Source organism: Chanos chanos, chromosome 8 (assembly GCF_902362185.1).
Source record: "Chanos chanos chromosome 8, fChaCha1.1, whole genome shotgun sequence".
Classification (NCBI taxonomy): Eukaryota; Metazoa; Chordata; class Actinopteri; order Gonorynchiformes; family Chanidae; genus Chanos; species Chanos chanos.
In genome coordinates this window covers 4087964-4112500 of record NC_044502.1, presented here as the reverse complement: position 1 = coordinate 4112500, position 24537 = coordinate 4087964, and the positions used below count along the sequence as shown (strand labels likewise).

General features: G+C 41.8%; 3 protein-coding genes across 6 annotated transcripts in view; 1 reads left to right on the top strand and 2 right to left on the bottom strand.

Moving 5' to 3' along the window:
* The window catches only part of abcb11b (ATP-binding cassette, sub-family B (MDR/TAP), member 11b), an 18527-nt gene extending 14131 nt beyond the window's left edge, over positions 1 to 4396 (bottom strand). For 3 of the 4 annotated variants that reach the window (XR_004025536.1, XM_030781463.1, XM_030781465.1), the window contains exons 1-9: positions 3943 to 4135; positions 3817 to 3835; positions 3639 to 3665; positions 3476 to 3530; positions 2222 to 2466; positions 1851 to 1938; positions 1591 to 1724; positions 1241 to 1412; positions 775 to 899 (exon numbers count right to left, since the gene is read on the bottom strand). Coding sequence is in view for 3 of the 4 variants with exons in the window: in XM_030781463.1 (XP_030637323.1) it covers positions 775 to 899; positions 1241 to 1412; positions 1591 to 1724; positions 1851 to 1938; positions 2222 to 2466; positions 3476 to 3530; positions 3639 to 3665; positions 3817 to 3835; positions 3943 to 4018 (941 nt within the window). In the remaining variant the exon portion in view is untranslated. Of the gene's footprint in view, positions 1 to 774; positions 900 to 1240; positions 1413 to 1590; positions 1725 to 1850; positions 1939 to 2221; positions 2467 to 3475; positions 3531 to 3638; positions 3666 to 3816; positions 3836 to 3942; positions 4136 to 4162 lie in introns of those variants that run through there. The other variant, XM_030781464.1, reaches the window with a different exon arrangement.
* Positions 4397 to 10770: 6374 nt separating this feature from the next.
* LOC115818139 (retinol dehydrogenase 7) lies at positions 10771 to 15897 on the top strand. The gene is made up of 5 exons (XM_030781426.1): positions 10771 to 10818; positions 13604 to 13918; positions 14730 to 14988; positions 15156 to 15319; positions 15551 to 15897. The coding sequence occupies exons 2-5, from the start codon at positions 13606 to 13608 to the stop codon at positions 15772 to 15774; spliced, it is 960 nt and encodes a 319-aa protein (XP_030637286.1). The 5' UTR covers positions 10771 to 10818; positions 13604 to 13605; the 3' UTR covers positions 15775 to 15897.
* Positions 15898 to 18726: 2829 nt separating this feature from the next.
* On the bottom strand, positions 18727 to 23818 carry atp5f1b (ATP synthase F1 subunit beta). The gene is made up of 10 exons (XM_030781104.1): positions 23700 to 23818; positions 22754 to 22927; positions 22261 to 22435; positions 21715 to 21836; positions 21179 to 21363; positions 20617 to 20775; positions 20283 to 20405; positions 19761 to 19973; positions 19293 to 19494; positions 18727 to 19034 (listed from the first exon to the last, which is right to left on the bottom strand). Exons 1-10 carry the CDS (start codon positions 23803 to 23805, stop codon positions 18937 to 18939), a joined length of 1557 nt encoding a protein of 518 aa, XP_030636964.1. The 5' UTR covers positions 23806 to 23818; the 3' UTR covers positions 18727 to 18936.
* Positions 23819 to 24537: the final 719 nt, after the last annotated feature.

Here is a 24537-nt window from a genome sequence, read left to right as displayed (position 1 = left end):
GAGAGAGAGAGAGAGAGAGAGTGAGAGTGAGAGAGAGAGAGAGTGAGAGGAGAGAGAGAGAGAGAGAGAGAGAGAGAGAGAGAGAGAGAGAGAGAGAGAGAGAGAGAGAGAGAGAGAGAGGAGGGGACAGATATTAGTCAGTTAACTGTAGGGATATTAGTTGAGTATCAATATTAGTTTACAGTTAAGCCTTTTCAATAGTGGTGTTAAACAATAAGAAAAGGAAATCTAGTAACAATAGTCAGAATTAGTTCACACAACTACTTAAGTTTGCATCTGTTGAAATTTTGAAAATAATGGCAACTTGAAATTTCCATATCCTCTCTCACAGGTCACCCAGGACTTTCCAAACCTTTGCGTGTTAATAAGAGGTTTAGCTGTTGTATGGCTGGGTAGTTTAGATGGTTGGAGTTGTCCTCTTCCCAAAGATTAACCAAATCACCGGAGACGACCCAGGACTGAACATTGTCTACTGCACTCTCTCATAATAAACTCTGGTTATCATGTCCGTTTGAACGTACACTAGCACGCCTTAACTCAACATTTCTCAATCCTGAAGACTAACACGTTTAAGATTTCTCTCTGTTCTAACATCGTGTTTCAGCTAATCAAGGCTTTTATAAGTAGCCGGTGGGTTCAGTCAGGTGTGTTAGAGCAGGTGTGTTATAACGTGTAGTGATGCATATCCATCAGGAGCAGTGTCGGGAAAGTACTAACACACATTAGCATAACTCTCAAATAATGACGGTTGTTTCAGAGGAAAAGACACGTCACCTCTCCACTTCTTTCTTCTCTCCACCAAAAGCCGCCACCGTTCGGATGGAGGACAGGACCTCGTCGGCCACCGCGCCCGCCTTAGCGTACGCCTGGAGCTCCTGGCCCGTCAACTTAGCCACAAACTGCGATAAAGCCAAAACAAACAAGAGCGATTGAGATGCAGTTCAACACTCTACAAAGTAACACAGTACATCTAAAGCTCATTCAGTCCAATTTACTTTACCGTTATCCTGATTTATGTGAACGATAGGGTGAATAAATGCTTGTTTTTTTACTAACAGTGCTGTGGTTATTGCCTTGATCTATGTGGTGTGTCAAGTGACGGAGCTTAAGTATTATTTGTGTAATTTATATGGGCTGCAAGGTGAACTGTAAATTTAGAGATGGAAATACAGCATCTCTAAGAAATCAGAGCACAAAATCACTCGTTCAAACTTTTGTTTTGTGGATTTTAAAATCTCACCAGAGCCATAAGGGCAGCTCCCACACCGATCAGAGGGGACACTGCGATGATGACCAGCGTGAGTTTCCATCCTTTGACGAAGCCCATGAGAAAGCCGCAAACAAACGTCGTGAATCGCTGGATGAAAATGCTCACCTGATCCGCGATGGCGTCGTTTATTTTGTTGATGTCACTGCGGCATGCAGAAAACGGAAGAAATGCTTGTTCGGAAAAGTTTGGGATTATGGTGAGCGTTTTTCAGTTTTCACAGCTTTTTATGGTGTGTGTGTTTGTGTGTGTGTGCCCGCGCGCGCGCGCGTGCGTCTGTGTGTGTGTGTGTGCGCGAGCGGGGGGCGGCACTTGTCACTTACTCGGACATGCGAGTGTTCAGTTCGCCAACAGATGTGCAGTCGAACCAGCCGATCTCCATTCTCATAACTTTTCTAAAATACAACATGCGGATAATCTGGATCTGACGCGCCGCCGCGGTCACCCATAGAGAAATCTGAGCAATGTCAAAGAGACAAAGAATTGACGACCAGAAAGACATATAAACTCACTCAGTGCTACACTGTACATTACAGTGACTGCGAATCCTCAGTCATTTTGTGTTAATGTTACATTCACTTACTTGGCAGTACCCGAGAAAACAGACGGCAGCTCCAATACCAACGTAGTAGTATGCAAAGTTGGTCATCTCATATTCAATGTCCAGAATCCTAAAAGAAAAGACATCATCTCAGGGAATTCAGACAACTACTTTTGATGCCCAAAGTACTGTTTGATAAATTAAAAAAAAATGGTGTAATTACAAAGTCAGCCCAGAGATATGACAAAACCCCTGAAAAAGAAAATACCAGTATACATGCTGCCCATGGTTTAACAGAAGCTAATTTTTTAAGTTGTTGTTTGTATTATAGTTCATTTAAATTTAAAAAAAAAATGGGGGCAAAAACTATTCAAACGAAATCCAGAGGCAAGACATATTTTTTCTTTCCTCACCCACAAACTCGTGTCATGTTCAGATCATCGTTTTCCTCATCTGTCAGGTTTTTAAAGCGGATAGTGTTATTCACGCAGTGCTTGTTCGGGTCCTGCAGCTCGTTCAGTTCAATATCGTACTCAATGAACGTGTCCGTAAGCATCCCGAACACCAGCAACATCAACGGCTGCGCCGACCCGTGAAGCACCGCGCACACACTTCCGACGATCATCATCCAGATCTCCCGGCAGCTGGCGAAGCGGAACTGTGTGAAACAACGTTGTGAAGTCACAAAGTCAGAGAACCATCCAAAGCTGGGGAAGCGGTCGTTAGCTCGCTCAAGGTATTACCTGTGTACCCCATTTTAGGTATTAGTCTATGTTCATATGTGCTCTCTAGAGCGGCATGTTCTGCCTGTAAAGAAACGAACTGCAATTACGCCTGTTTAACTCCATATTTACTTATTAACTTAGCGGTCCTAACATTGCCTCATGGCATATCATCCTTTTTACTGAATTGATATCAGACTATAAAAACTAAAGTAGTTTATTTAGGAAAAAAGACAAGACATGAAATTTGTATTCTTTCAAGTAACGATCATGCAGCCTAGTTTCAAGGATGTGTAGGTGGTGTGCAATTTCTGGTATATGATCTAAAGACCATCTTTAGTATTCGGAAATGAGAAGTTGACGTTAGACTTCTAACATCTATACATAAACAGGTATCTGTGTTGCGCTGGTATAGTGCGTGCATTAACCAGTAGGTAAACACCTGTTACGTATATATCGTATGGTAACAGAATGCAAGCCCTTACAGGTTTCAGAACATTTGAAACCTATTCGAGACATCTACTCTAACCAAAATTTATAATCATATTGTACATCTTGCTACAGTTTTATGTCACAATAACAGTAATAATGTTCTTGTGTTACATCCATGCTATCCAAACAAACTGGTATTTCTCACGCGGTGTATTTGTGGCGGGCAGTGAGCATTATTTATGGACTGGAATTCCATTAGGCATGCATTAGTATGAATTAATTGTGAAACCACTTTATCATTGAAAGCCCCTCATCAATTAAAACGGACAGTTTACATGCTCAGAAAATCTGCTGTGTTAGACTGGTTTTGAAAGATCGTTTGCTGATTCAAAAGATTAATTCCATTAACACCTATTAATCAAATGTGCGAATCATAAACAGCTTTCTCTTTGACTCCCAGTCCATTCATCCCCCTGACAGCTATTTTCGGGGCTCTGGATGGGAGGACATTACCAGTTGAAAGAAGCCGATCCGGATGGCAGCCTCCTCTTTTTTGTCCTTTTTAGACCTGTTTTTTTTTAAGAGATCAGGAATGTTTTAAGAGATCAGGAATGTTTTACATGAAACGTTCGTTGGTGAAATGATCGTGAAAACGCAAAAGAACATGATCACTTACTTGTCATTCGTGCTTGATGTCATTGTCCTGTTTTAAGACACACACCCCCAACACACACACATACACACACACACACACACACAATAAACCCCCCACAAAATGTTAAATGTGTGTTGCTCAGGGGGGTCATAATTTAAGAAATTCACAACAGAATAAAGTTTAAGAGAAGTATACTTACATATAGACACCATTTGTTTCTGGAATAGAGAATCAACTGATCAGTTATGTTTTATTTATTTCGTGGGTTTTAGCTTATTTACCAAGTGACGACAGTAAAGTCACTGCAGTTTTAAGAGACACTCACCCTCATCAGAGAACTGATATCCGTTGTTATCCTGTCCAATTTTCTTGATGCTTTTAAGTCTCACTGACCCTGGCATTGTGTGTTAGCTCGTGTAGACCTGTCCTTAGATGTCCATCATTTGCAAGTGAACAGACATGTACAGGCAAAGAAAAGATCAAATTGCAGATCGGTTTTAATTGGTTCAGGTAAAACACACACATCAAGGCCACGAACTCCTTACCGTGGGCTTTTTAAGCGCTGGCGTGGACGTTTCTTGGATTCTATCCAGAAAGGGCAGAACTTTTATTCAAGCATCCAAATTTCGCTTAACGATGTCAGAGTTTGACTGTGACCGAAGACCGCTTTTCGGCTGTTTCCCTGTAAATTCCTCCAAAAATGAAACAATTCAAAACGTGTCCTGTGGAAACGGTTAAGTGTCTGAGACGAAGCGTTCAGGCCCCTGCGGGTCCAAAGCCGAGGAATGACCGGTCAGGTAGTGAGCGTGTTGTTTGAAAGCTTTGCGTGTGTGAGTGTGTGTGTGCTTACTCCACGTGTGCTGATATTGGACCCTGCGGTCAGCCTGCCTGCTTTCAGAGGGGTAAGTGTCCGGCAGGTCTCTGGTGGCATATGAGGTCAACGGCCCAGCTATGCAAAGATAGAGTGTGACATTCCACCCTAAAATCAATACAGACATTTAAACTCATGCACATGTAAAGCAAGTTTGTGTGTGTGTGTGTGTGTGTGTGTGTGTGTGTGTGTGTGTGTGCGTGTGTGTGTGTGTGAATGCGTGTGTGTGAATGTGCCTAAGTGAAAATTAGATGCTAGATTTTAGAGAGAAATTTGAAATTAGATGCTGATAAACTGGATTATCATGGAATGAAGATTCTGCAGTTCATTTTTACTGAGGTCAATAAGATTTACACACCAGATTTTTTAGAAGTATTATAACCACAACACATTTGATTTGGTCCAGCTCAATCTACTGACAGGGAGGTATGATCCGTTTTTATTATTATTATTATTATTATTATTATTATTATTATTATTATTATTGTTGTTGTTGTTGTTGTTGTTGTTGTTGTTATATGTCTCTTCAACTTCTTCAGTTCACAGCTGTATGGTCACAACTCTCCCCACCATCAAACTGTGAAACTACCTGGCAGGACTAGTATTAGCAGTTGAATTTGAGCATGAGATTTATTGTATTGAATGTGTGTGTGTGTGTGTGTGTGTGTGTGTGTATTTCCCAGTGGAATTGGGGAAATAAGATTGAGAACCGTGTGAGAAATCCTATCTGTAAAATATTCTTTTGTTAATGATTCACAGACGTGTCACCTGTTCTCTGCCAGACTACAGCTGCTGTTGGATGAATGAACTGTAGAGTGTCTCACTCACACACTGGCAGATATTACATAATCTGAACCCCTTCACTTTCCATTACTACTGCATGTGATTTGATGCTTTCAAATCATCATCATCATCATCATCATCATCATCATCATCATCACTGTTCAAGACCGTGCTTTCTTCAAGTGGATGTTACTTCGCAAAGTGAATCCCTTTGACCAAACATTTCCAGTAGAAAATTACTGTTAGAAAAACACATGTCAGTGCACACCTTTGTCTTTATATTTAATACAGTACTACACAATTTCTATGAACGTTTTTCTAACCTAAATGACATGTGTTGTCTCATCTGCCCTTGACATGTAGAGACCTTAGTGGATGTACTATATAGATACAGTTCCTCACCATTCACACCAAACTGAACAGAAACAAAGCACTACCACTCAAAAAGAAGGGACATGGTGTAATCCAATGACACTCCAGTGGTAAATTTTCCCTGATAAATGATCTAAGAACAGCCTCAAAAGATGCATGTGACTTTTACTCCTTTAGGTGGAATAGTCTTCTTTCGTGGCTTGTCCTGAACCTGTTAAGAGTAACCAGTACCATGTTATGATGTATTATGTATAATAATTATGATTACTGTCAAAAAAGCATGGATTTATTTTTTTGTCTTAAAGATGTAAAATATCCATATTATTTATATTACCAGTAAGTGGTACACACAGATTGATTTGGAAAACAGTCTTCAGTGTTATTACTTAGCTTGGATGTTCATCATTATGATTTCATGCATAATTTCAAAATTGACTTCCCAAATAAAACTGGTTCTCAGTCAGCAGACACATACAAAGTAATCCAGGAGAGAACAGTAATATCAAGAAATAAAAACGTTGGTTATGTATATATATTCGGTGCATATTATCTAATGAGGAAATATGAAGGGCACACCATCTTTGGGAATAATAAGTCTTTATGCTCAAAAAATGTCTCTTTCACAATCATCCCGGTCATCAGACACATGGCGCAGAGGCAGGTTTGTGGATATTCTTCTGAAATTCAAAGAACTCTTGCCCGAGGGGGGGGGGGGGGTGAAAGCCCCACAGGTTATTACCCTCGCTGTGTTTCTGGTCTGCCCTGCGGGGACCTGCTCTTACACCACAAACACCCCGCTTTTTGGTTTTTTTGGGGGGGGGGTTTTTCGTTTCTTTTCTTTTTTTTTACACAGAACCTCTCTAACCCCTGATGTGACCGTGCAGCATGGGCAGTGATACTTATGATTACATGTTGCTTCTAACTCTAATGACGCTGGACCAGTGGAGGCTTGTGATAAAAATGTTATCGTCAGAGTAGCTCTGCACAAGCTGAGCAGTTGCGACTATGGGGCGAATCACAGCTCGGGGCTTCTTTGGTGATGTGTTCCCTTCAACGGACAACATACAATCCAGCAGCTCATTCTGCACAGTTTTTGAAGTTCCCTTAAATACAGTGGCATTTTCAGGGTGCTCTTCCGACACTCCGTCAAGGGAGGCGACAAAATATCACAGACGCGCACGGAATATTCCGGGCTTATCGGAGCTCTCACCCTTACCATGGCCATGCAAAGCCAACTCAAAGGCGCCACAAAATTCCATAATGTCATAATAACACTATGACATCTGTCATAAACCAGGATGTAACATGATTGTTACAACTCACAAAACATCATCCAATCAAGTGTTGGAATGTTATGCTTTTTTTTTTATACAGATATTAATCATAAAATGATTAGATGATTATATTTAGGTTACTTCGTCGAAACACAAGTAAATTACTATAAAATTCTTGTTCTCTTTAATGAATTAATGAATTTAACGAATTAAATGAAGGGTACAAAAATGACACTGTACCAAAAAAAAAAAACAACAACAAAAACAACTCAAAAATCCTGCTTTAACTCAAACACCAAAGACTGCTGAGTAACAAGCTGCTGATGAGCTGAGATTTAGTACTGACGGTAACAAGGTACCTGTCCTTACGCTTCTGGTTTCAGGTCCTGAACACCCGCCACCCCACCTCCACCATCTCCACCTCCCACAAAACAGCATATCATCATCACAAAACCTGGCGGGCTCTTTCAGTACAATTTTATATTTTCATACTTATATTACTTCAAAACAATTCTGTGGACATATGGCTGGTAACCATAAATGAATTAAATAAATGTATTATTGCCAGTGTGAAGTTCCACAAGGATCTATTCTTGGTCCACTTTAATTTTTTGCTTCTCTCTTACTGCATGTATCCTCTGATTATAAGCTGATCGGTCAGTGTGGTGCTGACAGCTGGGTTACTGTATCAATGTGTCTGAGGGTGCTTGTATGATCAGACATCTGCTTTGCCTTGGGAAGTGGGTGAGAAGATCTCCAACCAATGAAAATGCTTAAGTGTTCTTTAATGACTCAAGAGAAGCAAGAGAAACATTGCAAACAAATCTATTCATCTGGCTCAAAAGACTGCGCTTCAGCAGAAGAATTGTGCAATCATTTCAGATTGCGATCACAATTTTACATTTCATTTCATTAACACTGTGACTAAAACTATTTTTTTGCTTCAGTAATACTAAACAGACCTAACCTTTCTTAGCCATAATCTCAAGTCATCTGCACTGCAATGCACTTTTTTTTCTAACTGGCTTATTGATAGACTACCCAAAACTGACAAAGCAATTCTTCCAATAAGAAGATAAAGAAGATCAGTCTTCTTCTCATGAGCTTATTATGATGTTGGACCTTAACAGATTTCGTCTGAATGTCTGTTTGTACAGTGCAACCTTCTTGCTTACTGGCATGCGTTATGTAAACAGGGTGACAGAGAAAAATGCTGAAACAGCCCTCTCCCTCAGACACTCAAGCTCATGTGCACTGTACTATAGACAGTCTGGCAGTCATTAATTACAATTCTTTTAGACTTTTATGAATTATTTTATTTGTCTATTTTATAAGCATCTGCTTTAGACTTATGTTGCCAACTGTTTTATCGCTGCATCTTATTTCAGTTTTTTGTGTGTTTGTCTTTGTGGAAGTTTCTGTATTAATAGCCTAGTATTTATTTGTTTCGTGCTCTAAGGTTTTTTGCGATTTCAGCCCTCCGAAGACCTCCTCACTTTTGAGAACGTCCTACACAGGAATAAGCCTGCGCTGCAGCTGTAGTGTACAGAGACACCCCAGCATGCGCACGACCACGTGTGAAAGGTTCTCTCAACAAAACAATGCAGCCTGGGACCAAAATAGGCAAACAGATTCAATGTAATCATTAACTTTGTCAAAAGAAAAAAGTACAAATACACAGGCACGCTTGCACTGGGGTTAACATTCTGCAGGTCCTCTACCTCAAAATCTATGGGTCTACTTCACACACTGATGACTGAAATTTTCTTGTTAGACTGTTATATGTTTTAAGACACTGGACAGAGAAGAGAGTGAAGAGAGGCATGCTATCTAAATTAAAACGTCACATAAACGCATAATTGAACGATGACAGTTGCTGAATAATAACGTCTCGCACTTATTCGAATGGAATGTAAAATTGTTCAGTTAGTTAGTAATTGAACTGATTGTCTTTTAATTTTTTAAACAAAGGAGAGCTAAAGTCAATTAAGGTCAAAACTTCAATTTAACAGATTCCTATACATGGGCAACTCGGTCTATATATTTTTTGTGCCGCGTTTCAAAGTAAAATCTTTACTGTTCCAGAGCTCTACTGCCATCTAGCGGCACGACCAGCAAGCCCGTATCCCGACTTTTTTATGGCACCTTTCAGTCAGTTTTCCTAACACTCCCCTGGCCATTCCACCTCGGCATATTTTAGGCTTTATCGCTACCCCGATTACAATCTACTTCAGCCCCAAGGGACTTTATAATTAGTTGATGAGTTTTGACGGAAGTATAAGAATTGAAAAAACGCACAGTGCTGCAAACCCTCGGTAGTTGGCTTGGGAAATACCACGGTTACATAACGAAGAGTAAAACAATGCAAAACCAAGTTGAAGTGAATGCGAACTTTAATTAAACACAAGATAAAATGTCGCGCGGAGGCTTTGTTTTCAAAGTCTTGATTAAGACTAATCGTTCAGAGAGCGTATTTTCATTCTATTTGTTTTAGCTATTTTTTATTTATATTATAGAACAATATTCAATTTTTCCTAATCCTTGTTCGATGATAATTAGTCATTCAGGCTATTTGTCGTTGTTTTATCGATTTCAGTAGCAGGACCTATTCACTATATATGGCGCCAACAGCAATATCTGTGTGAAAATTATCAGTACCTTAGTAGTGTGCAGTTCGCGAACGATTCGTTCTTTTTGAACGACTCTTTTTAGTGAGTCGTTCGTATCGGCTCACTAGCACAATTGATTCAATTGAATCGTTTTTGTTGTTGTTGTTTGTTTGTTTGTTTTGTTGTTGTGGTTTTTTGTTGTTGTTGTTGTTGTTGTTGTTCTGTCGTTCTATAGTCGTAAAGCGACGGGCTAATAACAATCAACAAAGAGCAAGAAAGTGTGGACTAATGTGCCCATAAAAATAGGTCATAGTCAGCCTCTTAAGAAAACAGACTAAGTATCTTACAAAATTGACAAGTGTTTACATTTACCCCAGAGAAGTAATTCATTTTAATCTTTATATTACAAACAAAAGGATCTGAATTTAGTTAAACTTCTGTAGTGTCTCAACTCGAAAAAAACCGAGTTCGAAAGCTCGAGTTCGAATTCGGACAGCTCGAGTTCGAAAACCCGGGTTCGAAAGTTCGAGTCCGACGGTTCAATGCAGTAGATGAGTCTGCTCTAAGACATGCGAAGTTTGAAGTCATGTTCTCGGTTGTTCTGTCGATTCAGTGGATAGGCTACACTCCAGTATCCCACAAGACCTGGGTAACAGATCATTGGAAAGAAGTAAGGCTCAAAGACACGCAGGCTTGCTTTTGTGTGACAAAATAGCACCTTTTGTGTAGCTAATGAATAATGTTCGAAATAAATAAATAAATAGTTTTAGGGACATGCACGCAATTGTATGATGTTAAAGTGAAGTGTTTTGGGCTGTGCACGTTTATCCATACATTGATTTATTTTACCATTTTGGAATTTAAATATAAAGGTAACATTAGCAAAGAAGAAATAAATAGCTTTATTGAATTTACGGAAAGTTTGAGTAATTGGTTTATCAGCATTAGATTTGTCCACGGCCTTTTGCATCCAACTCAAAGCTTCAGCAGAGCAGTAAGCTAAAGAAATGAGTGAGGAAACGCACCGGATGTGCGAAAGAATCAAAACTTGAAAACCTGGGGGAAAAAACTCCGTTTCTCGAACTGTTCGAAAGATTCGGTTCACTAAAATGAATCGAACTGCCCACCATTACCCTTAACTCTTGTTAGAGCAAACGCTAATACCCTTTCCCTAGTAGATTTTAACGTCCTGGCTTCGGATTGGTGAAATGTGTTCATGTGACTCAGATATAGAGGTTGCCCGATTCAGTTTTTTCAACTGTCTTCCTGCCCGTCCGCAGAAGAAGTTGCAGGTAAAGTAGTCTCTTGTCTTCATTATTAAAATGTGCATCACAACTGTTTTGGTAATCGAAACTTAAACGCTAAAATGTCAGAACTTCGAGTTCGTTGATTTCCTTTTCATTTGCACGAAGCTTTAAACTGTTCGGCTTTTTTGCGCACCATTGAAAGAATAAAACCAAATGGGTGAATTAGGTTATGACGGTTGACTGGAATATGTTACGGAATTAATTGTATGCAAACAAATCACAACAGGCAGCCAACTTGATGGAAGTTCGAAATCATATCTCTCGTGCAGACAACGTAAAATAAACCAATAAATAAGTCTTGAGAGCATTTTTTCTGCATTATCACGCATGTCATGAAGCTGTAGCTCACCATCATATTCAGTGGCTTTGGCCAAGGTTTGAACTTTGTCGTTGTAGTCAGAGTGCGAATTATACCATGACAGTCTGGGTTAGGGTTAGGGTTAAGGTTAGTTCTTTTTCTCCAGGGCTATATAGCATAGGATATATAAATGTTTCGACCCCCCCCGCCAACTGTTGTTTTTTACCTCTTTTAGGGGGATCCAAGTCTTAATTAGGGGGGTCAGACCGCCCCCCCCCCGTAGTCCGAACCACGATTGTAGTCAAACTGTGGTATCGCAATACTTCAACAATTTAATTTCAGAGAGTGAAGTGCATGCTTTTCAGTATCAGTAGGCTATATAATCCGTGTATAACATGATAAATATAATTACCTTTTGTTTTGTTTTTGCTTAATTTACCTTTACTGACGGGACAGTCTAAAACGCTTAACGTGAAAAACGCTCTATGCCTTGTTAAATACCAAATATGACGGTTAGACACAGCAAACTTTTCACATCTATAGCTATTCCATAGTACTAAATATATCTGATATATCCGCCTGAGAACGTAGTCAGAAGAGAAGTATTTTAAATATTGGTTATGCGTTTTCCTTGCCCATATCCGCTTAAGGGACGAAAACATAGGCTACCTAACATGATAAGTAGAGACTCAAAATCTTCCAAGATTATAGCTGTCCTTCAGCACTATTCATATCCAAAAGCTTGAGAATGTAGATAGAAAGGAAATACTTTACATACTCATTAAGCGTTTTATCTGGCCACATCCGTTTAACGTTAACACGCAATATATCAACGCTTGCGTTTTTATGCGCAGAGAAACCGTCTAATCAATATTTAAAATATTTCCCTACCGACTACGTTCTGAAGCTGCTGGATATAGTTGGTGCTGAAGGACAGCTATAATCTTGGAAGATTTTGAGTCTCTACTTATCATTTTAGGTAGCCTATGTTTTCGCTAGTGAAGCGGATTCCACTATATAGGCTATGCGCAAAGAAAACGCATAATCAATATTTAAAATATTTCCCCTTCTGAGAACGTTCTCAAGCTTTTGGATATATTTAGTACAATGTAATAGCTGCGAATGTGAGCAGTTTTGAGTGTCAACCTCTTATATTTGGTACTTTAAAACGCGTTAAGCGTTTTTCACGTTAAGCTTTTTAGACTGTCCCTTATTTATTTATTTATTTATTTGTTTGTTTGTTTGTTTGGGAATGCTGGTGGCTGCTTTGTTCGCGCGGTCCGCATTGTTCTCAGAAACTTGAGTATTGCCACGAGAGAGAATTCTCTCAATACTCTGCTCGCTTTGCGCGCCCAAAGTTTTTCTTGGCCGAAATAATCTCTTTGTGACTGTCATGCAAAAGCTTGATCGCGTACGCACCTCAGCATTCTCACTATGGAAGACTGGATTTTGTTTTTCCAGGGGCGTGATTATTTCCGCCTGTCGATGTTATAAGTGACTGATAACACAAGATGTCCTTCGCTCTTTGAAATAAGATTACATTTCACCGAAGTGTAGACAGATTGCGCTTTCTTCACTCACAACCTGTCCTTCAACTTTGTCGCTCAACTGATTGACAATTGCTTTTACTGAGTAAACTATTCGGTCATCCCGTCTTCAGCTGAATGCTTTACCAAGAGTTATCACGGAATTTTAAACCTGACCTGGTGTCCGCTTTGTATTACCATTGAGGTAGTTTTTATCAGATACTATGATACCACTTGAACGGTTTCTGTGAATGGGTAAAAAGCCCAACTCTTTGGCATCCACTGCGGAGAGCCTAAACCTTTATGCACGGTGTGGAGGGCGAACTGCTCATAGGGGCGGTTACGCTCGTTTTTTTTTTAAGTAAGTTCACTGACAGTTGACCCGACTGGTGACATTAATTGAGGTCAGCCAGATCGTCGAATACTTTGAAAAACCGTGGATTTGTTGACTTTCCCCCCACGGTTAAGATCAACGATGCAGTGGAGTTAATGAGTAAAAAAATAATAAATTATCGTTTAATTAGAGACAGAAACTCGATCTTTTCTTTAAGTTGGTCATTCCTAACAGGATACCAAGTTTCCATAACATATGACTATGAAGTGCACGAAAAGAACAGTAAGTCCCTCTATACTGTTGAAAGAGTCTATGCCCATCAAGGGCAGCGTTTTCCACTGCATAACAAAATTTAGATACCTCTCTGTTCTCATGTACCTGATTGAACTCGCCAGCTAATTATCAAATCTTTTAGCTGAGGACAGTGTATTAGAGCAGAGAGAGACCTAACATGTGAAGAACTATGGTCCTTCATGACCAAAGTAGACAAACACTGCACCAGGAGATTATGTTGGCATTATGTAACACCTAAGACCCAGAATCTTTAGAAACAAGCCCTTTAGTTTTACTTCACTAACTAACCAGCTGTCTTTTCTGTTTTGTTTTGTGTAGTGATGTGGCTCTACCTGCTAGGCCTGGTGGTTGTGTACTATGCGTACCGCTGGTTCAAGGAACTCGAAAGAGTTCCAGACCGCGGTAACAAGTACGTCTACATCACCGGCTGCGATACGGGATTCGGGAACCTGCTAGCCCGCCACCTGGACAAGAAGGGTTTCCGCGTGATAGCGGGATGCTACACGGAAAAGGGCGAGGAGGACCTGAAGAAAGCTTGCTCCGACCGAGTGACCACCGTCCACCTGGACGTGAGGAGCAGCCAGAGCATTGACAAGGTGGCCGCGTTCATCAAGGAGAAAGTGGGAGAGAAAGGTACGTGTGGTCAGCCACCGCAAAGGTAAAAACAGTGCGGTACCTAGGAAGACATTCACACTTATTGATAAGAGTTTGTTTTGACTACTGGTTCATTGCCATTAAATTGTCAATTTTAGAAATGCAGTACACCAGTAAACGGTTGCTGAGAATGTTGACAGATCGTCGGTGTATCAGAGCGCAACGTTTGCGGAGTAATAACTCTGTGAGAACACTTGTCTTAAAGAGCAGAGATGTCATTTCGTCTCACAGGTGTGAAAATGAATCCGAGGGCTATAAAAATCACTCGGAAAGTTCCGCCGGCTTGTAAATTGATGGCTTGTAAATTGATGGAGTTTTGTGTGCATTTTAGGGTGGAAATGGTTTTGTGTCTTATCAAAAAACTGCATGAAGTCAGGGGAAAGGTCATACTGAGCCCATATGTCAAAAAGTGAACCTCCCCTTTAACAAACCGTCGTGATGGGCCGAACCAAAAGTACAGAATACCTGTTGTCACAACAATAGATGTAACACAGAATCATTATCAACTGAATGATTGCTGCTAAGGTGTAGTGTTTCACCTTAGGTCAGATGTGTTTCACTGACCTAAGTGTTTATGAATGTGTTACAATGTTGTAATGTTCTCAAAAAAGTCTTGGCTTGTTCGCTGTTTATCTGAACGCATTGCATCGTGCATAAATAGCATGGGCATTTTTAAAAATGCCGATTTTCTTGGTTGCACCCAGTTGTGACGTGAATATTTTGCAGTGAGGGACAAAATGACACAAACACAAATAAGCGGCACCCTTAACAGCTCTCCCATGTTCCTCAGGTCTGTGGGGAGTGGTCAATAACGCGGGCGTGTCCATCCCCTCGGCTCCCTGCGATTGGCTGAACCTTCAGGACTACACGTCCATGCTGGAGGTCAACCTAGAGGGAGTTATAGGCGTGACCCTCAGCGTCCTCCCGCTCATTAAGAAGGCCAGGGGTCGTATCGTGAACGTAGCCAGCGTGTGCGGAAGAATCAGTCCTTTCGGGGGACCCTACTGCGTCTCCAAATACGGCGTGGAGTCATTCAACGACACCCTCAGGTAACTCGTCTGACGAAGCATCGCTCGCAACTTCTTCATTTTGAACGGCACACGAGCGTGTGGACTTTATCCACAGTTTGTCTCAGAAACGGAAGTTTGTTTTTTTTATGTTTTCTTTTAATGGACTGCATGTGTGAATGCATTAGTTTATTGCCATCCTGTTTCAGGCTCAGCATGAAGCCCTTTGGGGTGAAAGTTCTGTGTATCGAGCCAGGCTTCTTTAAGACTAGTGTGACCGACACCCAGATTCTGCTACGTAACGTGAAAATGCTGTGGGAAAGATTACCACAGGAAACCAGGGACGACTACGGCCACGATTACCTGGACAAAGGTACACACGCCATTTACAGTTACCTGCTACGTCCAAGAGTCAAAATATACTCAAACATATGAGCTCAGTAAAATTAAATACATCTTCTCTTCTCTGTGTATGTGTGTGTGTGTACACGTGCGTGTGTTTCTGTGTGTGTGTGTGTGTGTGCACGTGCGTGTGTTTCTGTGTGTGCGTGTGTGTGTGTGTGTGTGTGTGCGCGTCTTTGTGCGTGCGCGTGCCTGTGTGCAGTGGAGGTGCTGATGAAGGAGAAGTTCTCCAACATGCCTGATGCTGACCTGATGAAGGTGGTGAGCTGCATGGAGCACGCGGTCGCCGCCGTACACCCCCGGAGCCGTTACTCCCCTGGCTGGGACGCCAAATTATTCTGGCTCCCTCTCTCCTACGCCCCTGCCTGGCTGTCTGACTACATGCTGCTTAAGGACAGCGTCAAACCTGCCAAAATGGTTGCCTAGGCAACACAGGCTCAAACGTACCATCAGGAAACTCTATGGGTTGTTTATTGCATTTTAATTAATGTTATCAACGTTCATATATACTTTATGTAGAGAAAGTGTGTGTGTGTGTGTGTGTGTGTGTGTGTGTGTGTGTGTGTGTGTGAGTGTGTATGCAGTATGTTGGTGGAAGTGTGTGACTGAAGGTGTCAGTGCAGCTAATTGGTGTTAATTGTTTGATCTTGTTTGTATTCACTGCCTTTTGATTCACTCTGCATGTCTGCACAAAGGCTCTTTATGTACATACACGTTGTGAATATAAAGAAGTCCCTTTGATATAAAAGGGGGGGAAAAAATTGTATCCTTTGTGTTTTTTACATAGTGCTTTTAAAATCACCTTACTGCCTTTAGAAACTGCCTCCTCTGGGTTAAAACACAGTTCACTCTCTGCATGAGAAATCCATGAACAGGGCCAGGTTTTGATTTTTGGTTTGGTTTGGTTTTTTGAATTTGTTTTTGTTTTTTTGGGGGGGGGGGGGTGTTGCCTTTTTTATGAGGGTGTGTGTGTGTGTGGTGGGTTGGGGGGAAGAGGGTAACTAATGGTAGGATTGAAAAAAGTGAAATTATTTTTGACCAGCTAAGCCCTGTTCTCAATATGTTGACACTCAAAGTGGGGAGTGGGGTCTGTGTTGCATGGGCAAAAAAAACACACACACACACACACGCAGTTTACTGTGTTAAATTTCATATCCAGAAGTCATGCTGGGAAACCATTTTAGACGTGCAAGATTTGATGCATATACTGAAACGAACCTTAATATTGCTAAAATTCTCCCACATTGGCTGAGACTCACAGAAAACTCCTAAAATCGCTACACAAAAATCAGCTTTACTGTTTGTTTTGGGGGTTTTTTGTTTGTTTGTTTTTGGTTCTTTGTCCAATTCAGCCGATGACCCTGGAATTGAAGTATCCATAGATTTTGTTGTTGTTGTTGTTGTTGTTGTGTACTATATTATTGATTCAGAGGTTACACTCACAAATGTACCACTTTGCTGGTTAGAAGATATTGTTGGGTGTATAACTGTCCTAGACGTTACTTTACTGCCTGCTGTGACATGCATGCCAACTCTAGACAGTCCTCACATTTCACAAATCAGTTAAGTCTTTATGGACGTCCTTCAGTGAAGGTCAAGGTTCTGGTGACAATCTCTTAGGTGTTTGATAGATTGTTGTCTGACCTTGGCCCGTTAAGACTGATACATGTATGTGTGTCAAAGGCAAAATATTGCTCCCTGTTTCATCTTAAAGAGACAGGACAGTCTTTTAAAATCAGAAACTGTGCTTTATACCACAAATGAAACCAACATTAAGTCATTCACACCCTAAAATGATCTAACGGACCTGACATTTGCATCAGTGAGATATCTTGGCACCTGTTTGATATGGAGTTTAAGTTTTAGTTAACTGGATGTAACTTAACTGAACTTTGTCCTGTCGTGGTTTTTGAAATAGTTGAAACGAAATATTTCTCAGGATATATTTCAGCAGGGAGTGATAAAAAAAAAAAACACACAAAGTCAAACAGGACAGAATATAGCTTTTGATTTGGTAAAGTAAGTTGCATTTCTTTTATTTACCATTGCTTTTAAATGCAGTTTCTGCCAAAAACAAAACAAAACAAACAAACAAAAAAAAAACAGACTGCTCAAAAAGTTGGGTATGCAAAAGCGATGTGTACTTCAGACTCACGACACAAAACTAGGTCGGTCTGTAGTGCTCTTATGTAAAAGTCTGTGTCAAAGGTCAAGGGGAGAAACTTGCACAATGCTATTCTGCTGGCTACTCTGTGGGCTATGGCATTCCTCAGAACCCCCACCCTCACTGGTCTTTCAGACCCATTGCTCTGAACTGGCCATTAATCTGAAACCCTGTTTGCAATTCATGTTACTGCAGACATATTTGACTTTAGAAGGCTGACCTCTTCTGTTTTGTTTGTTTGTTTTGTTTTTTGTGTGAATCAATTTTCCAGCACAAGCTATTCTTGAACTGAAAGCCGAACCGGAGACTGAAACCATGCCAGACAACAGTGTCTGTTGTGGCATGAGAGACCAGAACATTTTGTCCAGCGACGCAACAAGTTTATTCCACGCGCAAGAGCACCCCTTGTGCTCTACGGTGCAGCGAGACCCACAGTGCAGAGCCTGTCCTACAACATGTACAGTTTAATCTGGGATACACTGCCACCTACTGGTCCAGACATTTCATTACAACACTACCCATGTGTACTGGGGACAGTAAGATTCACCGATTAGCATCAGTGCACCGGCGCAAAAGTTCACGACGCGATTGCCCCCGATTAAAGATGCGTGCACTGGATACAATTTAGGATGAACCCGCGATGCATCGTTTCTAATATCTTTGCATCGGTAAAATCCGATTTATTTATATACAATTATTAGCAGAGGTGCTATGCCGTTATTATTTAGAACTGCAATCAATAATTTTATATTGATTCTTCCTTTCTGTTTGTCGCTCCCATCACAATGCATCAAGATGTGTATCACATTGGCCTCAGTGATGGAGATGCACATCCCTAATGTGAACTGATGCATTGACGTATTTCGGGACAGGGCACTCCTTCAGCATGGATGCATCTTGTGGTGTTTTGTTTTTTTGTGAACCAGATGTGGTACCTTTAAATCTCTTTGAAGAGTTTAGAGAGAAACTCAATTCTATAGGTCTCTAACAATTAACCTTCTTGCAGTCTACATATAGAAATACTCAACCACATGTATTTCTGGGCGCAACTCAAAACCAAAAAGCACATTAGACCCATTATTAAAACTCAAACTCAAATAACCTGGGTTGTTATCAGACATCCATGAGCAAGATCCAGTCAGAAACTACAGACAACTGTTCCAAGGCTTAAAAAAAAAAAAATTGTTTAATTTAAAACTAAGACACACACAATGTATGGTAAGACAGAGCTTTATTTCCATCTTCATTTAATTGGAAACATTTAAATAGAACTTTTTTTTTTCCATCAGAATGACTGACAACACAATGGTACAATGTTTGCTTGAGTCGAATGTGACATTTGTTTTACAAACCAAGTGCTCCTCCCTTGATCCACCTCTTTTTAACCCCTCCCTGACGTTTATAGTTCCTAAACGACAACCCGCTCACGAGTGCTCCTTGGCCAGTTTCTCTGCCTTCTGGACCACCTCCTCGATTGGGCCCACCATGTAGAAAGCCTGCTCGGGCAAGGTATCGTACTCACCTGAGAAACAGAATCAGACATCAGATCAATACACACAGATTCAGCACATTATCAAAAAGGTAACTGGTTCTCTTGAACGTCCAGCAATTCAACAAGTGTGTCCTATTCAAATTCTGCACTCTGAGGAATGAGGGAACAAGCCAGACTGTGTCTGAGAGTAAACTGAACTGAGTGGAATGGCTGGAGGTTTGGAGGACACACCAGCTCGCCAACCCCCCCCCCCCCCCCCTCTCCCTCCCCTCTCTCTTTGTTCCGTACCTCCCAGGATGCTCTTGAAGCCCTTGATGGTGTCTTTCAGGGGCACCAGTTTGCCCAAGTGTCCAGTGAACACCTCGGCCACCTGGAAAGGCTGGGACAGGAATCTCTGGATCTTGCGGGCACGGGCCACAGTCAGCTTGTCCTCCTCAGACAACTCATCCATACCCAGGATAGCAATGATATCCTGCAGAGACTTGTAATCCTGCAATGACGCAGAGATGCGACAATACATCAGTGAAACACTGCAGAAGTCAAGAACTTGAACTAACAACAAAGAGCAAAGACACAATATGACTGCCACACCATGTGAAAAAGTATCGCAACCCCATTTTCAATATAAATCAATACACTTTTTTTTAATATTTTTCTTTTACAAAAGCGAGATGTCTCCCTGGACAAAGCTTGGGATTCGTCTGGACTGTAGACGGTGCTGACCAAACCCGGCGAGGCTGGAGACCACTCACTCACCTGAAGGATCTTCTGGACACCACGAGCCACGTCGTAGTGTTCAGCTCCCACGATGTTGGGGTCCATGATACGGGAGCTGGAGTCCAGGGGATCCACGGCGGGGTAGATACCCAGCTCAGCGATGGCGCGGGACAACACAGTGGTGGCATCCAAGTGGGCGAAGGTGGTGGCGGGGGCAGGGTCAGTCAAATCATCGGCGGGCACATAGATAGCCTGGCAAGATATGACAACACATTTAGAACAAAAACAACAAAAAAAAATAATAATCCAAAAACCAAAGTTAACACTAACCAAAACTGTACTGTATTTAACAGCATGTCTGTTCGACAGAAAGCCTCTAAAAGTCCAGTAATGTGAGTTAAGTCAACACTGTCCGACAGGAAACGCGGATTAGAATTGTTCTCATTGGTGGAATACCCTCCTCCCATTTGAGCTTAACAGCTGTGTGGGACTGTCTCACTCCCTTTTCGCTTACACATATGATCACCCTCTAATATCCACTGAGCTAGTTCCTGTGTGTACCTGCACAGAGGTGATGGATCCTTTCTTGGTTGTGGTGATTCTCTCCTGCATGGTACCCATGTCAGTGGCCAGGGTTGGCTGGTATCCTACAGCAGATGGGATACGACCCAGCAGGGCAGACACCTGAATGTAGTTGCAATAGGAAAGAGGGGTTAGAGCTGTTTGCCACAGAAACAATGGATTGTGTAACCTATTAAACACAGCTGTCTTCTGTAACACTTAATTCATCTTCATTAAAATGTAAGAACATTATAAATAAATTTGCATGAGCATCTAAAAAGGCAGGACGTATAAAACAGAGGGGCTTATGGGTGCACGACCCTATGCGGCTGACCTCTGAACCAGCCTGGGTGAAGCGGAAGATGTTGTCGATGAAGAGCAGCACGTCCTGTCCTTCCTGGTCACGGAAATATTCGGCGACGGTGAGTCCAGTCAGAGCCACACGGGCACGGGCGCCGGGGGGCTCGTTCATCTGCCCGTACACCAGCGCCACCTAGAGACGCGGAGGACATAGCACCACTATGGTCAGACAAGCATGACACTAAACATACTACTGCCGCATATTCTGAGAACTCACAGGAATCTAAGTACAGTTATTCATTTTACTGACGGATCTTAAAATTAGTAATTGTCAGAACACCACCAGCCCAGCAGTGTCCGCAGTAAACCATTATGCGGAGTTCCCCTTATCACCTCATTCTGATGAGAACCAGACACAAATAAGCCTTACAAGGCCTGATCTCAACCTCTAACATATGATGACAGCCTGTCATTCATAAGCCAATATAAATTGAGATGTGCAGTAAAAGGTTTTACACATTTCAAATGTCCAGTGAGAATGTAATTAAAACTACAAAAAAAGGACACGGATTACACCCAGGAGGCTGGATTTCTACCTTGGAGGTGTTGTCCTTCAGGTTGATGACACCGGACTCAATCATCTCATGGTAGAGATCGTTACCCTCACGGGTCCTCTCACCCACACCGGCAAACACAGAGTAACCACCATGGGCCTTGGCCACGTTGTTGATCAGCTCCATAATCAACACAGTCTTGCCCACACCGGCTCCACCGAACAGACCTACAGGTAAAAAAAAAAACGTGAAATTAAGCACAGACCAAAGACAGATCAAAAGTCGTGTGGTAAACATTATATTGCTGTGTTAACCTGTGCGAAGGTTAAGATGAAAGCTGATATTTTAAGGAAAAAGTTTTCAACGTTGCCACTATTCATTCAAAACAAAGCAGAGCTATATGTAATATTCCATTAAAAGCTCTGTTTCGGTACAGTCTCCTGTTCCTCCTACAGAACATTCCGTTTCAATCACTCGTACAGGTACAATGCTTGAGGGTTGAAATCTACATAGGTATTGCCTCTCCTTGCTGCTAAGTGCCTATATTGTACGGTTAAGCAGACATCTGCGACCCATACCGATCTTGCCTCCCTTGGCGTAGGGGGCGAGCAGGTCGACCACCTTGATTCCTGTCACCAGAATCTCCTGCTCCACACTCATGTCAGTGAACTCAGGGGCTTCTGCGTGGATAGGGGCAGTCCTGAAGGACAAACATGAGGGCGGTAAAAAAAAAAGGTCAGTTCTGCGTTCATCTGCACAGTACCACTGAACTGTCACCGTCATGTACATAATAATAATAAAAGTTTATTTAGAGCCCAATATCACTATTTATAGTCACAAAGGGCCTTACATGTCGATAGCCTTAAGTCAGTTCTAACATTTGACAGTTTAGTGGCTCTGAGCTGGAAAGTTCACATTAGAACTACAGCAGTGGATAACGCTTCTTTTGAATCTCTTATATTCATTTTCTTAGCAACACCATTTAACTGCCACCAAGCTGGTTCAATGCAAACCTTGTTAGACTGCAGCATTAGCTGCTACCATAAACTGTCTGTTGGTTAGGCAGTCATGTATCAGCTACGTGCATAGTCAGATATTAGTGTGGTACTGGAGGTCGCCCTCACTGTTTTGTTGTGATTGGTCCTCTCTCGTCGATTGGCTCTCCAATGACATTCATGATCCTGCCCAGGGTCTCAGGGCCCACGGGGATTCTGATGGGGGCTCCAGTGTCCAGAACCTTCTGACCACGCACCAGACCCTCGGTACCGTCCATAGCAATGGTACGCACTGTGTTCTCACCTAAGGTTGATTTAAAAAAAAAACAAAAAAAAAAAAACACAACAACATTAGAGCAGAACACAACAGAAATACTGCCAATACAACAGAACAGCCCATAATATCTCCATCTCTAACAGTTTATCTGAAATAAATTGAATGTGTGAGCCTTCATCCAATAATACTGCTGACAGAAGCTCTCTGCTCTCCAAAGTTCTATACAGAAGTCCAGATACTTCAACCCTTTCTGTGTATAAATTAATTATGAATAATTCTATTAGCATTCGTACTCACAAACTTATGTATGATATAGTCCAATGTCCTTTAGTGGTATTTTCTTACCCAGATGCTGAGCGACTTCCAGGACTAGCCTGGTGTCGCGGCCGGTCACTTCCAGGGCATTGAGAATGGGGGGCAGGCCTTCATCGAACTGAACGTCGACGACGGCACCGATGACCGCGACGATACGCCCGGTGGCGGCGGCGGCAGCTGCGGCCGGTGCTGCATAATCTCTACCTGTGAACAAGTGCAAAGCCGAAATAAACCAATGCCCACTGTGCGATCATTAAGTTCAAATGTATGCCCTACTTATGCTATGGTGACCGAGGACATGACAAGGTGATAAATACGTAATACACTTCGCTTCGACAAGCACAAACCGAGACAGGAACATCGCTAACTTCAAAATTCCTGTGCCAAAGGACTTCAGTGCAGGGAAATGCCTTAGCAACTGCAGTTAAGATGACGGATTAAAACTTAACGTTATTATTCAGTTCGTTGTTTGGTCCACTAGATTGACATGGGGGGGAGACATCGCTGGCTAATTCACACTACGATTGAATCAAATGCACCTACTACAATATCATAAATGAAAAACAGTATATGACAATACCTTCAATGCCCTTCGTTATTACAACGTGCAAATAACTGCGCACAGACAACTTTCGTACGGTTGAAATGCTAGCAAGTTAAGCTAGCTAGCTTGCTTCCTCATGACACATAAAGGTCATTTGTCTTTTCTTCAAAATAATCGGAAACAGTGATGGTTACTGGTCACAGATCGCTGTACAAACAACTCAACGCTATGTAACAACGTATAAAAACACTGTATGTCAAAATATGTCAATGAATCTTTGAATGACAAAAGTTTACGGCCTGCATGCTCTCGTGCCCCCCGCACGCTGCCATTTCACTGAGTCTGTAATGACAGCGTCGTTGTCCTTAAACCGTGTGAAAATGAGATAAAACTATGCTGTTCGGGAACGATCGATAATTGTGCATGACTTACGAGAAAATAACGCTGCTGGAGATCCAGTAAGAGCCTTCAGGGGTGTAACCCCGGGCTTCAGAGCCTGCAAAGCCCCGGTGCAGCAGCGTCCCACAGCTCCTAACATTGTTAAAATGGCTGAAGGTGGAATGGGTCGGAGGATCATGAGCGGTTATATACGACCGCTCGAAACAGACAGAGCGCATGCGCTCCACGAATGATGGCGTTGGTCATGATATGTGCGCAAGCGCACTGTGTTGAAGGACGGTGCTGTGGAGACGTGTGGCCTACCAAAACTTCGTTAGGACTAGCATGGTTAGCATTTGAAATGGTTGTTTGCAGGTCTCATACCTAAATCACAAAGGTTAGGCAAGTTGTGCATTCGCCATTACTGCAGAAATTATAAAAATATCAGGGAGTAAGTTTAGGATAATGTGTTGCAACACGTAACAACAAGTTGCTCCGTCTTTCCATCTAATCCTTATTCGGCAGTGTAAACCTGTTTTTCTTAAGTTCTGCCAGTTCTAATATTAAAACTGTTCGTTTATGTGTGGCTGTCGGAGCAGAGAGTACAATATCCTCTGCAAACGGTAGACTGCACTTTACACAGTAGGCATGTTCTTCACATGCAAACAGGATACTGAGGGATACACAGGAAGGACACTTCAATTGTGTTCCTTTTTGGAAAATCTGTTATTTATGATGTGGCCACCAGAGGGTAGTAAAACACTTCAGAATGTAACCCAAGTACACACAGTGGACTCGGTGATGACACCTCGCTCTGCTAACCTAGAGCAATCACAACTAGTGATGGGAAGTTCGGATCTTTTTACTGTCTCGGATCTTTGAATCTCGTTCA

Coding starts and splice junctions, on each gene's coding strand:
- LOC115818139 (XM_030781426.1), top strand. CDS start 13,606: ATGTGGCTCTACCTGCTAGGCCTGGTGGTTGTGTACTATGCGTACCGC. Junction 13,919..14,729: donor GGAGAAAGTGGGAGAGAAAG/GTACGTGTGGTC, acceptor CATGTTCCTCAG/GTCTGTGGGGAGTGGTCAAT. Junction 14,989..15,155: donor TCATTCAACGACACCCTCAG/GTAACTCGTCTG, acceptor ATCCTGTTTCAG/GCTCAGCATGAAGCCCTTTG.
- atp5f1b (XM_030781104.1), bottom strand. CDS start 23,805: ATGTTAGGAGCTGTGGGACGCTGCTGCACCGGGGCTTTGCAGGCTCTG. Junction 22,928..23,699: donor TCCAGCAGCGTTATTTTCTC/GTAAGTCATGCA, acceptor ACTTGTTCACAG/GTAGAGATTATGCAGCACCG. Junction 21,837..22,260: donor GGACCAATCACAACAAAACA/GTGAGGGCGACC, acceptor TTTGTCCTTCAG/GACTGCCCCTATCCACGCAG.